Source organism: Salvelinus namaycush, chromosome 22 (genome assembly GCF_016432855.1).
Source record: "Salvelinus namaycush isolate Seneca chromosome 22, SaNama_1.0, whole genome shotgun sequence".
Classification (NCBI taxonomy): Eukaryota; Metazoa; Chordata; class Actinopteri; order Salmoniformes; family Salmonidae; genus Salvelinus; species Salvelinus namaycush.
The window spans coordinates 22,360,390-22,377,779 of record NC_052328.1 but is presented as its reverse complement, the minus strand read 5'-3'; the positions used below and the strand labels follow the sequence as shown (position 1 = coordinate 22,377,779).

At 45.1% G+C, this 17,390-nt stretch overlaps 1 protein-coding gene across 1 annotated transcript in view; it reads right to left on the bottom strand.

Annotated features, from left to right (window-relative positions):
* The window catches only part of LOC120017790 (disintegrin and metalloproteinase domain-containing protein 12-like), a 60,192-nt gene that overhangs the window by 30,383 nt on the left and 12,419 nt on the right, over positions 1 to 17,390 (bottom strand). The window contains exons 4-10 of the mRNA XM_038960763.1: positions 16,732 to 16,921; positions 15,436 to 15,501; positions 13,105 to 13,200; positions 12,634 to 12,803; positions 12,343 to 12,427; positions 9,407 to 9,555; positions 1,212 to 1,389 (exon numbers count right to left, since the gene is read on the bottom strand). Coding sequence (XP_038816691.1) covers positions 1,212 to 1,389; positions 9,407 to 9,555; positions 12,343 to 12,427; positions 12,634 to 12,803; positions 13,105 to 13,200; positions 15,436 to 15,501; positions 16,732 to 16,921 — 934 coding nt within the window. The remainder of the gene's footprint in view (positions 1 to 1,211; positions 1,390 to 9,406; positions 9,556 to 12,342; positions 12,428 to 12,633; positions 12,804 to 13,104; positions 13,201 to 15,435; positions 15,502 to 16,731; positions 16,922 to 17,390) is intronic.

Here is a 17,390-nt window from a genome sequence, read left to right as displayed (position 1 = left end):
GCCTCTGGTGACGTCACTGGGTCACGGAGGGGCACAGGGAGGTAATGGAATAGCAGTATTCCAAACCACACAGCTGGTATTAGGGTGTTATAATCATTGCCTGATTGGAAATACCTCATACTGTAATTGAGGGGATTCTGGTCCCATCATTACTTGACAAATCTGTAAACACTTGAGACCAAAATGACATCAGTGTGTATCATCGGAGTAGACTCAAGAACAGAGATATGTTTATTAGCATAGCCACTGGATGCCACAGTAAATTAGACATCTGAGAGGAGTGGATACGTATCTACAGAGAGATAGAGAGGATTATGTGAATGTATGATGGAATGGGAATGCTAAAAGAGTTCAATTATCTGCATATCAAATGCATCTTCATCAAAAGCCTCCCTAATGGCGTCCTTAACCATCCTGAAGACGACAACAACACTCTCACATCCAGTTAATTACCTGCTTTCTTGTTGCTCTGTTTGAAGAGTTACACCTAAGCACATTGCCAGAGGGATTTCTCATGTTCTGTGGGATGTGAGAGCAGCTGCTGCTATGGTTGTGAGTTAGAGTGATGCTGTATGCTGCTCCAGTACCTGTTCCCCAGATGTGGGTCTGGACTGGTTTGGACTTGTTTTAGTTCCCATGGCAACCATGTCAGTGTAGTGCTCTGTTGTTTTGATGGCAGAGACAAAGAAAGCTCCACGTCGCCCTGATTACTCTCTTGTTTGTTAGGATTGTCACAAATTTGGACGGCACACTTGATTAATGAGCAAATGAACAGGAAGTGACATCATCGTGGCACAGTATCAGAGCAGTGCTCGGCACATATGGGAGGCTGACAGGGAGAAGGGTCTGGGTAAATAGTTGCAAATGGCTTAGGTTCTCCGGTGGTTTGTTGTGTTACTGTATGCATGGAGTCGTTTTACACATCTATGTCATTGCCTTTGTGGCAAAATAACATTGAGAGTATGGCATGCAACTACACGTATGGAAACATTTTCATTTGCTTTGTTCTGGGTGATTGCTTGTATTGACTGTGTGCCATTTGTTGCTATTCTTTGCGGATGTAATGGTTTGTTGTAGTTCTCTGTTTTCTTTAGTGTGGATAGTGAATGCTGGTCCAATGTGTCAGCATGTAAGCTATCGGTAGCTATAGCTACAATATATGATAGAAATAATTGTTTCTCTGCGTTCTGTGCCGTTGAATCTTACTGTACCTCCAGTTCTCCACAGTCACACTCCTCTCCTTCCTCCACGTATCCGTTGCCACACTTCTGTCCCCCGTAGAGCACCTTGACCTCGGGCATGTTGAACAGACACATCCCAACTCCCTTCTCCAGACTGGCGGCCAGGTCCTTCTTACTGCAGGTGCTGAATACCGTAGGAAATGGGTACCTGAGGGATAAAGACAGAGTAAACTTGTTGAGTGCAAAGTGTTGCTATGCAGACACACTGTTACATTACACTTGCTGTGGGCACAAACCTGTGATATGGGCACACGCAATCTGGAAAGCTCCTGGTGTTCAAGGTCAGAGTTTCCATAGAATAGTCCAACAGTCTATTACGTGATCTGATTCATTCCTGTATGCTTGTCATTCCTGGTTAAAGTATGCTCATATTTTTAAGCCTTTAAAGGTTAACTTAGGACAAGTAAATGTACACATGCCAGAAACTAGCAAACCCAGACAGAGCTCAGAATGAAACTATAAAGGCTCTTCTGGCTTGTTCATTCATAAGGCCTCGGCACATATTTAACGGTCTACTGACATCAGATGAGTTCCCATATGACACAGTTTCATAAGCACAAAGACAAACAAACAAACAAATGATCAATACAACAAAGATGCAGCTTGGTTTGCAAGCTACTTATTTTCATAAATATTTATCCGCCGCTCAGGCAGACCTTAGTCTTCGATCACAGAGGAGGTTGGGTAATCTGGGCCGTTTGAAGCAACAGGCTTTTGAAAAGATGGGCTATGGGAAAATTACACATGCCTCTTAGAATTTGTCTGTGTGTCTTCAACAACAACATAATATTTGCTTATACATTGCGGTGAAGAATATTTTAAACATGATGATTAGACCTGATCCACATACAGTACATTATATCTCCATATGACTTTTTACCAGTCTGTGTATGTCTACATAAGTAGGAAAGTAAAAAAAACTTTAATTAAAAAATTAAAAAAATAAAAATTGTCTATAATGTCATTGTATGCTGTAGCGTTAAGAATTCCCTTCACTGGAACTAAGGGGCCTAGCCCGAACCATGAAAAACAGCCACAGACCATTTTTCCTCCTCCACCAAACTTTACAGTTGGCACTATGCATTGGGGCAGGTAGCGTTCTCCTGGCATTCGCCAAACCCAGATTCGTCTGTCGGACTGCCAGTTGGTGAAGCGTGATTCATCACTTTTACACTGCTCCAGAGTCCAATGGCGGCGAGCTTTACACCACTCCACCCAACGCTTGGCTTTGTGCATGGTGATCTTAAGCTTGTGTGCAGCTGCTCGGCCATGGAACCATTTCATGAAGCTCTAGACGAACAGTTCTTGTGCTGACCTTGCTTCCAGAGGCAGTTTGGAACTCGGTAGTGAGTGTTGCAACCAAGGACAGGCGATTTTTATGCTCTACGAGCTTCAGCACTCAGCGGTTCCGTTCTGCGAGCTTGCGTGGCCTACCACTTCACGGCTGAGCAGTTGTTGCTCCTGGACGTTTACACTTCACAATAACAGCAGAAAGTTGACGAACTGACTTGTTGGAAAGGTGGAATCCTATGACAGTGCCACGTTGAAAGTCACTGAGCTCTTCAGTAAGGCCATTCTACTGCCAATGTTTGTCTATGGAGATTGTATGGATGTGTGTTCGATTTTATATACCTGTCAGCAACGTGTGTGGCTGAAATCACCGAATCCACTAATTTGAAGGGGTATCCACATATATATATATTTTTATATATAGTGTAAACTGTATGTCTACATAAGTAGGAAAGTAAGAAATAAAAACATCCTAAATGTGGACAAAATATATGTCTGTAACAGCTGTCCTCCCTGGGGTTTCTGTGCTGCCAGAGTGTTTTCCTCAGGCTGCACTGTACGTACCGAACAACCAACCAACCACAGGACAGATGGATACACACTGCTGCTTCACCTCATTATCAACCCCTGTCCTCCTCTAACCTCCCTCCCATCACCCTGACAACTCTGACAGTAGGAGACTAAAGCCAAAGAACAGAACACTGGACGTGACAAATCTGTAATTACAGTACTAGAAATGGCAGCAGGTGGGCTGAGGCAGAGACATACAGGCCTATATAGCGACTTTACTGTTTCACTCTAGGCTGGCTCACCTTCAGAATGTAAAGCTGGTTAATGATACAGTATGAAGGAGTGGTATTGGCACAGGTGACTGGCACCAAAGAAAAGGCTTTGAGTAAGCCTGGTATCTGAGAGTGAGCGGTGTTGTGAGTGGTGGAGATGATGGAGCGTTGGCTTTGGCAGTTTGAAAAGCCTTTTTAAGACCAACAGAGGTTTAGAAGGGCTGGTACCAAACTAGGACGTTGGTTTGGGCCGAGCAAGATGGTCAGGAGGGTGACCGCTGGCATGGGATTGTGGAACAGCTGACATCAGACATGACTGCTTCAAAAAGTCAGAGGACTAAAAGGACTGAGAGTCTTGGCACTGGGTGGACCAGGTTGGTAAACTTGACATTGTGTGGACCAAAGAAGGTTTGAGGCTAAACCTTGACATTAGACAGAATCACTTTCTTTAACGTGACACAGAGTCGGATTGTAGCTAAAACTTGGCATCGGGTTTGTGAGGGCATCTGTGATGCTTCTCCTCAGCCTAGGGGGGATTTGGCAGCTGTAACTCTATGGACGTTGCACTGTCATCAGTTCACTCTTTAGTGGGCCCGCTAGGGGCCAAGAGATAAGGGGAGCTAGCCAGGAAACACACTGTGCCCCCTCCTTACTACTGAGGAAAAACCCACTGAACTCTCACTCACTACAACTCCCTGTGAGTACACATCGTGCTGTCTTACACAGTCCACCCATCACCTCTGAAACACCTCTGTGAGTATCAAGTGTATCTTCACCTCCCAGTGATGACCAGAACCACGCCAACCTGTCTGCTCCATTCATCCACTTGGTTCTAAATGTGTTTCCCTCAAAAGAACAGGGTCTACTAACTACACAGAGCTTGGCTGCTCTTTAGGGGGGAACCAAAGTGAGATGGAGCAGGGCTACACCAAGCCACTGAGCAGGCCCTCGTAAATAGCATGCTTGCTGCTGATAACACACCAGAGTGGTGGAGACCCCTGATCTGTGTGGAGAAAAACACAATACTTAACTCCACTAGCAGACAAAGCAATCTGCTGCGACCAGCCTAAGACCGTCCATCATCTCCTACCCAGCTGAGCACCCAGAGAAGGTCCACCAGGCCTGGGGAGAGGGGTGGGCCCTGCTCGCTAGTCCCCTCTAGTCCTTTAATACAGCTGTGGAATGTGGATCCCCCTACACCATAGTGACTGTTACAGCTGATGCCACGTGCTGGCTACGCGGTCCAGAAAATGATATTACGAGGAACTATACGTTAGCTTAAAACCCCCACGTTTTCTCCATGAGCAGTCAAGCAATGTAGATCTAATTAGGACTAGGAGGTGCTGGGGCAGATGCCACATAATGGTCGTAGAGTATATCCATTTCAAACATAGTCATCTTGCAGGGCTTGATTGACAGCCAGTATGAGAGGCAATAGGAGTTGTTATTTCACAAGTAAATAAGGTTATTCATAAAAGCTGACACAGAAGCTAATTGATATTCTGATCACGCCTTGATAGCTCATATGATGAATGGCCGTTCATATCTTACTTAGAGCAGTGGCAATGATGACAGACAGCATCTTTTGTACTCCCCGGGGCTCAAACGCTGACAGCCTTTGTTATTACTAACAGGAGTTCAATGCCAGGCAGACACACAGATGGAAAGAGCAAATGGATATGATCTGATGTGCTCTTTCGTCAGCAGGACTGATCTATCGGAAATTACACAGAATGAATTACCATTTTTCCTTGGAATGCTTTGAAAGTAAAGGGGGGAAGAACAATCTGCAGTCATTTTCAGGTTGCCAATGTAACATGTCTCCTCCTCTGCAGCAACAACAACAAGGCCTAGTAAGTCTCCGTTGACTTCTGACATAGAGGATTTGGGACCATCTGCATCTGTGCTCATGTCACAAATGCAGAGGTATCACAGTCACACTGATATGGCAACATTGTACTGAGGTAGAGTTTGGGCTGTTACCGCTGGTGACTAACAGTAGCGCTTCTCTGAATCTAGCCTACATCAGTGAGCCCAGAAGACTGTTGTTAGTCTGATCAAGTCAAACAAGGAGCCACTGGGTTCAGTGGCTGAGTAAATGCCACGGCGGATAGGGGGCTGGCATGGATGTCTGTTGACAATGGAGGTACTAGGGCGGGATGTTTTCCTCTGTGGGAGTGAAACACCATGCTGTCTTTGGGTCTCTTTACACAGGAGACTAGAACAGCCATCTGCGCCTCGAAACCTTGCTCCAAAACTAACTATGTTGGTGAGATAAGTCTAACCTTTAAGCAGATGTAGAACTATGCTGTAGTGTTGGCACTGGTCCACTCAGACAGTTAAGGGAACTGTGTACCCCTCGAATCCAGCCCAGGGCATTACCCAAAACATCTGCTCATCAACCACCAACTTTCTCTAGATTCTCCACAACATAAAAGTATACTGTTACTCACAGACACAGATGCACGGACGCATGCTGGCGCTCAACTCAGTCAACCAACCCCATAATTAGTCATGTTCCCTCAATTTCCGTCCTACCTTGACATTGGTAGTAATTTTCCCTCTCTCCAGAGGTTCACCATGAGTGTGCAGCCCAGTTATACAACCTGCTGTGGGTCTGGGCTCTACTAAATTACACATGATACAGCCACCTAACTGGGACTACCCCTAGCTGCCACAAATGACACAATCCACTAGCATGACAAGTCCCCACATTTACATTTTACATTTGAATCATTTAGCAGACGCTCTTATCCAGAGCGACTTACAGGAGCAATTAGGGTTAAGTGCCTTTCAGCTAGTCGGCTCAGGGATTTGAACCAGCGACCTTTCAGTTACTGGTCCGATGCTCTTATCCGCTTTTAAGCTCCCACATCAAACACCATCCCTGTGGCCTTCTCAGCTCTCGCTCTAAGTATTGTCGTACTTCAAATCTGGAGGCGGGCCAACACACCTCTCTTTGGGATCTACTGTAGGTGCTGTATTCAAACAACACACCTCTCTTTGGGATCTACTGTAGGTGCTGTATTCAAACAACACACCTCTCTTTGGGATCTACTGTAGGTGCTGTATTCAAACAACACACCTCTCTTTGGGATCTACTGTAGGTGCTGTATTCAAACAACACACCTCTCTTTGGGATCTACTGTAGGTGCTGTATTCAAACAACACACCTCTCTTTGGGATCTACTGTAGGTGCTGTATTCAAACAACACACCTCTCTTTGGGATCTACTGTAGGTGCTGTATTCAAACAACACACCTCTCTTTGGGATCTACTGTAGGTGCTGTATTCAAACAACACACCTCTCTTTGGGATCTACTGTAGGTGCTGTATTCAAACAACACACCTCTCTTTGGGATCTACTGTAGGTGCTGTATTCAAACAACACACCTCTCTTTGGGATCTACTGTAGGTGCTGTATTCAAACAACACCCCTAACTTTATATCCCCACTAAGCAAGCCCACCACATCTCTGTCTCTCTTTCTCTCTCCCACCTATCTCTCACACTGTTCTTCTATAACAAATAAAACACTGTAAATAAAAAAGGCACAGTTCCCTCAGTGTTTGTCTAGCCTGGCAAAAACCTCCTCTGTGGATCTCACTCTGAGCCCTGTTCCTCATTACAGCTGGCAGCGTCAGTGATAATCACGTCATTTAGATGCAGCCTGTCCTTCGCTCCATTAGCAAGTCTGACTAAAGAATGTCCCCGACACAACACCCAGGCAGCTACACAGGGTTCACTGCCTGCCTGCCTGCCTGCTCCTCACATTCTGAGAATGCATCAGGACTGAGGGATAGATAGAGACAGTGTGCACTGTGGGTAAAGAAGGCATAAAACGGTGAGGAGGAAATTAGTTTCGGATTGGATTGCTGAAATGACTGGTTTTGTCAACAAGCCACTGTAAATTCAGCCCGGAGGAGGATGTGTTTGACTGGCTGAAATAAGGCATTGCATATCCAGCTGATGTACTGTGTGTTTATTGGTGTATGATGTGTACACACGCACACACGCGCGCACACGCACACACAGACACGCACACACAGACACACAGAGTGTATATTCAGTATACACACTAAGGCAGAATGTCAGTTGCTATGCCTTATTTCTTGTCTCGTGTGTGCTCAGTGGCCTTTCAGCTGAAATGAACTGAGGACGATGAAGGATTGTTCCCATTGGGCCCTGATACTGTTGAAATAGGGCATTGTCTGAGTTCTATTCTGACTGGGGTTTAGCCCTGAGGTTCTCGAATAGAACATACAGAGAGAAACAATGTCTTCCCTCAGAAAAAGACAGGGTAGTACAGTATTGCCTTGTCTGAACTGTCTTGCACAAAGTGTATCAATCAAAGCACATGTTGTGTTAACATATGAAATAGCCATCTCCCAAAATCAACTTCAAAGAAACTAGATTATTTTTGCATGTACTTATTAAGGTCCTGCATACTCTAATGGTGGTGAAGGGTGCTTATGCATTCATTTCATGCCTTAATGGATCATTTTCGGTCACACTTTGTTTGGATAGTCTGGGTTTTCTATCTGTAGACGCTCTAACTCTGGTCATACTATCAACAAACTATCTGTTGATAAGCAACTGCTTGCTAAGGTTACAATTAGGGTTAGAATAAGGGTTTGGGTAAGGGTTATGGTTAGGGCTAGGGAAGAGATACGTTTAGGGTTAGGATAAGGATTAAGGTTAGGGTTAGTTGAAAAGTTACTGATAGTCTGTAGAGCATCTACAGATGGATTATCCAAATAAAGTGTTACACAATTTTTTTCAATGAATGTTGCATGAGGATAACTGAATGAGCTCACTGCCAACTGGTGCACACAGTTTTCGGCTGGCCTATTTTTTAGGTAAAAGGTCGTATTATTTTCTCTGGCTGACCCTCGAAGGGTGGATAATGTCTTTCGCTTATTCAAAGACCTGCTGGCATTTTTGAAGGATGCCCTCGCAAGCCCTGTGCGGTTTCCTCCCAGTGGGTCGCTATGTTGTTTTATGAGCACATCATTGAGAATTGTGTTACTATGTTTTTCATGGCCTGGCTCCAATGACAACGGTGAGAGCCTGGTCCAGTGAAAACACAGCAAGCCCAGAGACAAGAGGGGCCGTCGTCGACAGGCTGTGAATCAGCTGCGTCCGACTGCCGCCCACAACCCTCAGATCCTACCCATGATCCTCAGCGGCACAGTTCCGAACAGGAGGCCGCGACGCGTCCTTTAACTAAGCCCCCCTCGGATGTACTGCTCAGGAAGCAGTTGAATTTCTACATTTCCAATTCTGATGGCAATAACAGACTCCACTGCTTGGGCACCCGTCTGTCTATCTACCTGACATATAGTTTCCCCTTTTCCCTCCTCTTTCCCTCTCTCACAAGGCTGTAAAATACATCCCAAACACATCCATCCGTCTGCAAGTCCACTCATCATCAGATAAAACAAATTGCCATCAGATCAAGGGTGAAATCTCATAATACGCGCAGGGTACACCTTATCTGACTACTGTTTACTAAGGAACAGTCACATGGTCCATCACTCGCGGCAGCTGCACTATCACGAGATCCCAGGCTGGGAACGGGGAGAGAATCTGTGAGCAGCCTCTCTGTCTTCAGGCTGGGAGGTTGGTCCCAGCCCTCAGCAAGATGCATGACACATTAACAATGACACACACAGGGAGCTAGTGTTTACATGAGATAACCCTGTATAAGCCGGCAGGTGATTCATCTTGTCTATATGGTCTGTTAACACAAGGTTAAAAAAAGTTGCTAATTTATTCTGAAAAGTTGGGGAATGAATGGGACTTCATTTGCATGCTGGTAAAGTATATGGCTGATTTGGGAGTTAAAGGCTAAGTTAAACTGCTACACATTGATGAGACAAAAGGGACTATCAGAGTTTAGACGGAAAATGAAAATTACAAGGCTGATGTAACCATTTCAATTCGAGCCAGTACAGACAAACTGAAACCTCAATTTTCTGAAATTGACTGGAATTGGTATAGCTGACCTACCATCCAGTTTTTATAGCACATTTTTATACACAGTTTTTATAATTCATTAATATGAATGGACTGGGCCATTGGCATCACTCACCCAGTGGAGGGGGTCATGATACAGCCCCCGCGGTCCACTGTCATCCTGCAGCCACACCCCCGCTCTGGAGTGTCGTGGTTCATGCCAAAGTTGTGCCCCAGCTCATGTGCTAAAGTCACAGCCGCGCCCAGGGGATTATCCGAATGATCCTACAGAAAAAAACACATTCATATTCTGTCGAAAAAACGAAATGGAGAAAAAACACAAACAACACTTTGTTCTGTGAATCTTTCTGAAAACCACACCATTAGTAACTATTGTATAATGACTGCTTTGTGTCATGTCTAGCATGAATAGGTAAGTAGAAGCACAATATTTAGTTCATTGAGCTCGGCGGATATTCATCGACTGTTTGGAAGATAATGGTTGTTGCATAGAGAAAACAGCTACAAGGTACAGTAATACATTAGTTCACTACACATCTACATATCTATCTTAGTTCGCTTGACTCTACAGGCTCACAGTGGTTCCATTAGGTGCCACTGATCCACATGTCATTAGACATTCTGCTCATGGAGGATGGGAGCTCATCGGAGGCTGTCTGCTGTTCCCTCACCAGCCCCAACCAACCCCAATCACACACTACTGCCGGTGGGGACAGATTCTGGGGAGCAATATAAACCTACTGCATTATGACATTTTAGTGCACCGATAAGCTAGACCACTGTCCTTCAGAAGGAGACAGGGCAGAGGGAGGGGAGAGAGTGTAGAGAGATAGGGAGAAGGACAGAGGGAGGGGGGGTGTAGAGAGATAGAGAGAAGGGCAGAGTGAGGGGAGGGGGTGTAGAGAGATAGGGAGAAGGGCAGAGTGAGGGGAGGGGGTGTAGAGAAATAGGGAGAAGGGCAGAGTGAGGGGAGGGGGTGTAGAGAAATAGGGAGAAGGGCAGAGTGAGGGGAGGGGGTGTAGAGAGATAGGGAAAAGGGCAGAGTGAGGGGAGGGGGTGTAGAGAGATAGGGAGAAGGGCAGAGTTAGGGGAGGGGGTGTAGAGAGATAGGGAGAAGGGCAGAGGGAGGGGAGGGGGTGTAGAGAGATAGGGAGAAGGGCAGAGTGAGGAAACCCAGGAAAAATTGGACAAACGTATCAGACAGAGAAAGGTAGAGATGAGTGCAGAGTGAGAATGGAATGAGACTGAAAAAAAGAGTGGCAAAGACACTGAGAGACAAAGAGAAGAAAGTGAGGGAACACAAGAAGTGAAGGTAAGACCAGCTGCTGAAGCTTGCTGCACTGTTAAGTGCTGAGAGTGTACAGCAGCACACACAATGGCGGTATAAATTATGAAGGTCCCTCCCCATGGAACTTTACCCACTATGTGCGTGTGTGTCTTTATTAAGCCACACCAGGTGAACCACAGCCACTAAGCCATAAATTATGTATAGACACACTGAAACATACACACACACACACACACACGCACACACAGACACACACACACACACCAAGCTCTGCATTTAATAAGGGGAAACTGGAGACAGAAAGACTTGTCTCAGTCATATAATGTTTCCCCTACATGTATGGATGCTGTCATCCAACGTGACATAACAAGGCACAAAAAGTAGGCATATGAATCAGCCATAGGTCCCTATGTCTCTAGACAGCCCCACAACTAGTCTGATTTCAGGTGTTGTGTACAGAGGCCTTGATTATTGTCCATGAGAAACGCATTCCTTTTCCCTTTAAAAAGGAGGGCCCTGATTACGGAGCCGCATGGCGGGACCAGTTTCCTGGGGTTTTAGAGGAAGAACGCTATGTCTCTCACAGCCCTGTCATGCTGCGATGGGGACAACACAATAGGGTTAGTTTGGTCATGAAAGGGTTTTACGGTCTTTCTGATATCGTTTCCAGACATGCAGGGGGATATTATATCTCTCAAAACAAGATGATTGTATTTTGTTTACATTTAACGACCAAACATTTGTTTAAAAACCCAGTGAAGTACAAACTGTGAAATTCAACCTACATGTGGAGTAAATAAAGAGGGTTGGAGTTAATTATAACATATGGTGGAATATGAAGAGGTTTGGCCCTATAACTCCATACATGGTTCTGTAATCCTGCTCCAAGCCTTCGCCATGTGTGAGTAATCGGAAGAACAAACATCTGGAAATATCTAGCCAACCCTGGCCAGAAGAAAAACATATCTATTAAAGAGATTTTCTGGTACTTTTGTATACTTTTTGGCCAGTAGTTCTGAAAGTAGCGCTCACGAGCCAAAAGTTGTGCACTACATCATAAATGTGCAGATATATGCACCACATTATTGCTCTCTCTCTCTCGCTCTGCTGTGTGTACATCTTGCTAGCTATCACTCAAATGGAGAGGGGCTGAAGCTTTATTGGCTAGAACTCGAATTGCTAGAGGGCTGGCCCACGTGGGGAAAATGGTGTCAGGTGATACAGTGGGGATGGAAACACAGCTCACTTTGCTCATTGAACTTAACTGTGTGGGTTGTGCGTGGTAGTGAGTAAAGGGCATTTTGACCTATAGTATGTCCTGGCACAAATAATGTATCACCCCTCATAAACATTTGAATGTGTCGTATTTAAGCTCTGTGACTTACCTCAAACCCACATCAGCCTACATTTATAACTGGACTGGTTGGTTCAATTATTTAAAATGACCTTGGATGCTGTGTGTGTGTGTGTGTGTGTGTGTGTGTGTGTGTGTGTGTGTGTGTGTGTGTGTGTGTGTGTGTGTGTGTGTGTGTGTGTGTGTGCGCGCACACACACACGTGTGATTGCATCTGTGTGTACGTGGGTGTGAATATCCTGGTGTTTACATCATTTCCTCCGACCCTCCACCAAACAATGAACGGTGAACACATTTTCTTTACACGGTGCCTCTAGATAGCGATAAGCTGAGCTCTGAACAATATCAATGTGGTTGATAGCATCAGACTGAGATAGAGGAGGAACACTAAAGTTCAGCTTATACTCACCATGACGATGCCCCCAGACTGCTCTGCTGTACACATGCTCATGATGGGTGCCATGCCGATGGTGGTACCCTGGAAGAACACCCCACTGGGGGGAAGGGGATCGAGGAGAGGTATAGATGGTGACTTCGGGGATTAAATACATACGAATAATCCAATCATAGCCTATTCGTATCCCAAATCACAAACAAGGGAATTGAACTGTATGGGAGGTAGAACTTGCGTGTGTCTCTTTGTTTGAGTGTGTGCTTCATGTGTGTGATTATGCGTTCATGTGTACTGTGGGATCTCCACCTGATGAGCTGAGCGTTGTCGTGTGATTTCGTAGGCAGTAGTTTGACTTTCCTCCAGTCTAGGAACTCATGCAGGGTGTTGAAGGGGTCCTGAGTGACAGGACACTTATCAGCGTCGCTCCACACCTCCAGGCCCACCAGGGCCACACGGATGTTCAGGACCCTATAGAACTGAGGAGGAGGAGGAGAGGGCCAGTGAATAGAAGGATGCATATGTAAATCCGTAAATCTGTCCAACAATGTATTTTTGGACAGATTTACATAAAAATGTAGTATGGATGACTTGCTTGGGACCCTTATACGAGCGATCTATCGATAGCTGTAAAATATTATTTTAGATAGACTAAAATCAGTTGTGAGAGACTGACATTAATATATTAGCCTGATGTGGCATTAATCTTTACTGCCAGAGGTATTTCTATTTTAAACATAAGATGGATCTCTGCTGTGCATTGGGAGGTGGAGGTTTTACCTTGTCCACGTAATTGGCTATCTCTGCCAGTCTCTGCTTCACCCTCTCAACGTCCTTCCCCTGTTTCTGAAACTGAACACACAACCACCAGGTTAACATTATTAGACATTAGGAAGCAAAGAAGGACAAGAATAGCGGATGAGTGCATAAGATAATGCCCATAATACACAGTACTGAAAACTGGGTTCAATATCATTTGAACAAGTGTGACTGTAAGACATCGCCACGTCGGACATTTACCTCCATTTCTTCCCACACAAACGGACTGATTGTTTTGGTACACCAACTTTTCCAACATGACTATTGCTATGATCATCATTATTATTATATCATATAATCATTATTATATTATTCTTTATGTTAGCTTCATAAGAACACAAATGCTCCAGAGTCTGGTTATCATATAATTTTTTGCCAACCTGTTCTACTCACCACCTTCTTTGTGAACTGGGTTCCTCAGAGGGCATGCCGGTGATGTCCAGGGCTTTATTTGTGAACTGGGTTCCTCAGAGGGCATGCCGGTGATGTCCAGGGCTTTATTTGTGAACTGGGTTCCTCAGAGGGCACGCCGGTGATGTCCAGGGCTTTATTTGTGAACTGGGTTCCTCAGAGGGCACGCCGGTGATGTCCAGGGCTTTATTTGTGAACTGGGTTCCTCAGAGGGCATGCCGGTGATGTCCAGGGCTTTATTTGTGAACTGGGTTCCTCAGAGGGCATGCCAGTGATGTCCAGGGCTTTATTTGTGAACTGGGTTCCTCAGAGGGCACGCCGGTGATGTCCAGGGCTTTATTTGTGAACTGGGTTCCTCAGGCGGGCATGCCGGTGATGTCCAGGGCTTTATTTGTGAACTGGGTTCCTCAGAGGGCATGCGCCGGTGATGTCCAGGGCTTTATTTGTGAACTGGGTTCCTCAGAGGGCATGCCAGTGATGTCCAGGGCTTTATTTGTGAACTGGGTTCCTCAGAGGGCATGCACCGGTGATGTCCAGGGCTTTATTTGTGAACTGGGTTCCTCAGAGGGCACGCCGGTGATGTCCAGGGCTTTATTTGTGAACTGGGTTCCTCAGAGGGCACGCCGGTGATGTCCAGGGCTTTATTTGTGAACTGGGTTCCTCAGAGGGCATGCGCCGGTGATGTCCAGGGCTTTATTTGTGAACTGGGTTCCTCAGAGGGCATGCCGGTGATGTCCAGGGCTTTATTTGGTTTCTCTTGTTTAAGGGGAATCTCCCATTTAAGGAGTGTTTTGAAAGTTTATCGTAAACGCTAATGTGTGTGCTAATTATACCTTAGAGTTATGTGTTAGCCATTGTAATGTTAACTGTGCAATAGTATTGCCATTCAAGTGTACATGGCAAGCAGATCTTCTGCTTGTCCAGGTAACATGCTGTTACTAAAACTCTGCCAAATACTCAGATATGTGAGTAATGGGCATTTTTGTGTTTGAGGTGTTCGGCCTTAGGCCCCAAGTCAAGGCTATTTTGCTATTTTTGGCACGAGTAAGTTAATATATATTTTTTTCAACAAAGTATTCTTGGAAAATATTTGTTCTCAGTTTTCCTCATCATGTATATTTTCTCCTTTACACAAGCTAATACAGTATAATGGTAATTCTATGCAGTAATGGCCCATAAGTTCCAGATACCCTGTATCTTCAACCTGTCTGAGAGAGAAGGTATAACACGTCGGACAGGTTGTCAAGCTGCGATCAATCTGGATCTGGGCTGATCTCACAGTGGGAAAGAAACAATTGGCAAGTCAACGGGGAGCATGTGCACTGGCAGAAATAGCATGTAAGAGGCGTTGGATGCAATCAATGTTGAGACAGACTCTCCTTTTTCATCCCACTGTGCATCCACCTGCTTGAGTGTCCTAAGTGTAAGCCTACTTAGCCGAACCATCCAACCTGCCACTTATAGAGCTGAAGAAGCAAATGGGTTCTCTCCTCCTCTCTTCAAGTTCAGGTCAACAGCATCAGCTAGGGGCAGCCAAGGGAAATCCCAGTGCGAGCCTTTCTCTCCTTCTTCTGCATCCACACCATTTCCTGTTTCCTGTCTAGTCCACTGGGGAATCATTCAGCACTTCCTGTGGGATATGGCTGTCACCGACGACCACACTGGTTGTAGCAGCACACTGACCTAATTCTGCCGTTACCAAGGTGGATTTGTTCTTGCGTTCTTAGTCTCGCCTATTTTCTGCAGCAAAGTCTGTGTGGCTTACATCATCATGCCCATCTCTAGCCATTGTGAATGGGCAAACCACATAGGCATGGTAATGATGAGGGCTGATGATAGGTCTTTTATACATGCATTATAAATACATTATAGATACATTACCTCTCTGTTGTCTGCAACGATGACCAGCTCTACATATTTGGTAGTCTTCTGAGCGTGCCTCTTGTTCTGTGATGCGGAGAGAGGGCGAGCGAGAGGGGGGGGACATGGGATTCTAAATTGAACCGCTCTTCTCAAGATCCTGCATGGTCTTTTTTGAGCGCTGTAAACAACGCACACTTACGCACAACTTCCTGTGAGTCCACAGTGGGTTTTTTATGTTAAAGCTACTTAAAAAATATTGCTTATTAATCTTTCAAAAGGCTCCTGTCACGGCATCACCTTTGATTTCAACTTCGCATTAACCGCCTACACACCAGTGGCGAAAGTTTCACAAAAAAAGCCTATTATTCTTCTGCTGAGTCACACAGACAACAGACACTTTTCTATGAAATATCTTGTTCACCTGTGTTTTTTATTGAGAGATTTTAAAGCATTAGCATTGAAAGCTGCTGATTCACTGTGTCAGTGAGTGTCTTGGTTATTGTCTCTGAGGGAAAAGGGAGGACCAGGATTAAGGGTGGATGCAGGTACTGTGGTAGTGGCAGATGGACCTGTATATCTGGTACAAGGAGACTGGTGTGGTGAGCACGCTCCTGCCCTGGGCCTGATATAGGACTCTGGAGCCAGGGTGAGAGGGAGAGAGTAAAGCCAAGGTTGGAGCTCTACCATGGTTCATGTGCTGGTCTGAGCTCCAATCCAGGTACAAACCCAATCCAGTTTGAGCCCTGGTTCCTGATCTGTCCAGTCACAGCCACAGCCACAGCCACAGCCACAAAGAAAGTATGGTAAAAATAAGTTTCATCCTACCTCTAATGCAATAGCTATAAAAGCACGCATTATTTTACAAATGAACATTTAACATCTCCCTAAGGCATCTCCCCAAAAATAATATCAGCCTGTTTCAAATGGTGTCATGTATTACATCAGAGAAATTAAGAAGTGTTCCTACGAATCTTGTAAGTCAGCAGATAAATTGATTCCCCCCTTCATGTAAGATGGCCTCCTCTTCACTCTGTTATCAAACCCAGAACCCTGTGTACAGCTGGTATCAGAAAGCTATCTGGACGACAACGTCACACGTCCTTTAGCCCACGCTCCAGACCATCTATAACATCAATCCATTATCAAGCTCTGCCTTTTCAACACTTCTATATCTAATGATTCTTCCGGGGAGCTTCATCACGAACAGTGTTGTTAATGGAATCCTACAATATTGCTAAAGTGGTATTTGATGGAGGTTATCTGAATGGTCGGATGAAAAACTCAGATGTTGCTGTAGTTGATGACGAGCCTTACCCTGGTGCTGAATGTTCTGAAAGGGCTTCTCAGATGGTTGTCAGGGATAACAGAGGACATGTTGAAGCCATGACCACAGGTTCCTGGGGACAGGTTGAGGTTTTCCCCTCGGTAGATGATGTGTTTATTATTGTCCTGGTACAACGATGGTTCAAGGATGAAGGTCTTATTTTCAAGTGAGATGAAACCCCTGGAAGAGAAGGGAAGACAAGGTACAGTAATGCTGTTCAACAGATCTGGCATTATGCATTGACAGTGTTGACCGGGCAGTATGTGACCTGATTCTATAATACAAAATGATCATGAGCTACGTGGAAAACAAGTCAATGATTAAGGTATTTCTCTATGATAAGGATCTGGTTCTTTAATCTGGTGTTAGCAAATAAAACCCAAAAGTCTGGCATGAATCACATATCAGGGCTAGTTTCAGGAGGGCAAATACATTGCAGATGGTGTGTTTTAAAACCCAAATAATTTCTCAATTCCACATATTTACTTTCCTGGCTGTGAGCAGTGCGGGTGGGTCAATTTACTGGACCTTTTACACAAATACTTCACAAATACTTCAAAAAAACATCTTACTGGTTTTGATTGAATATGGTATAACCCACAATGTTCCATGGTTCCTTGAGCTGTGTAAAGGCTGTGGGCTCTGCCCC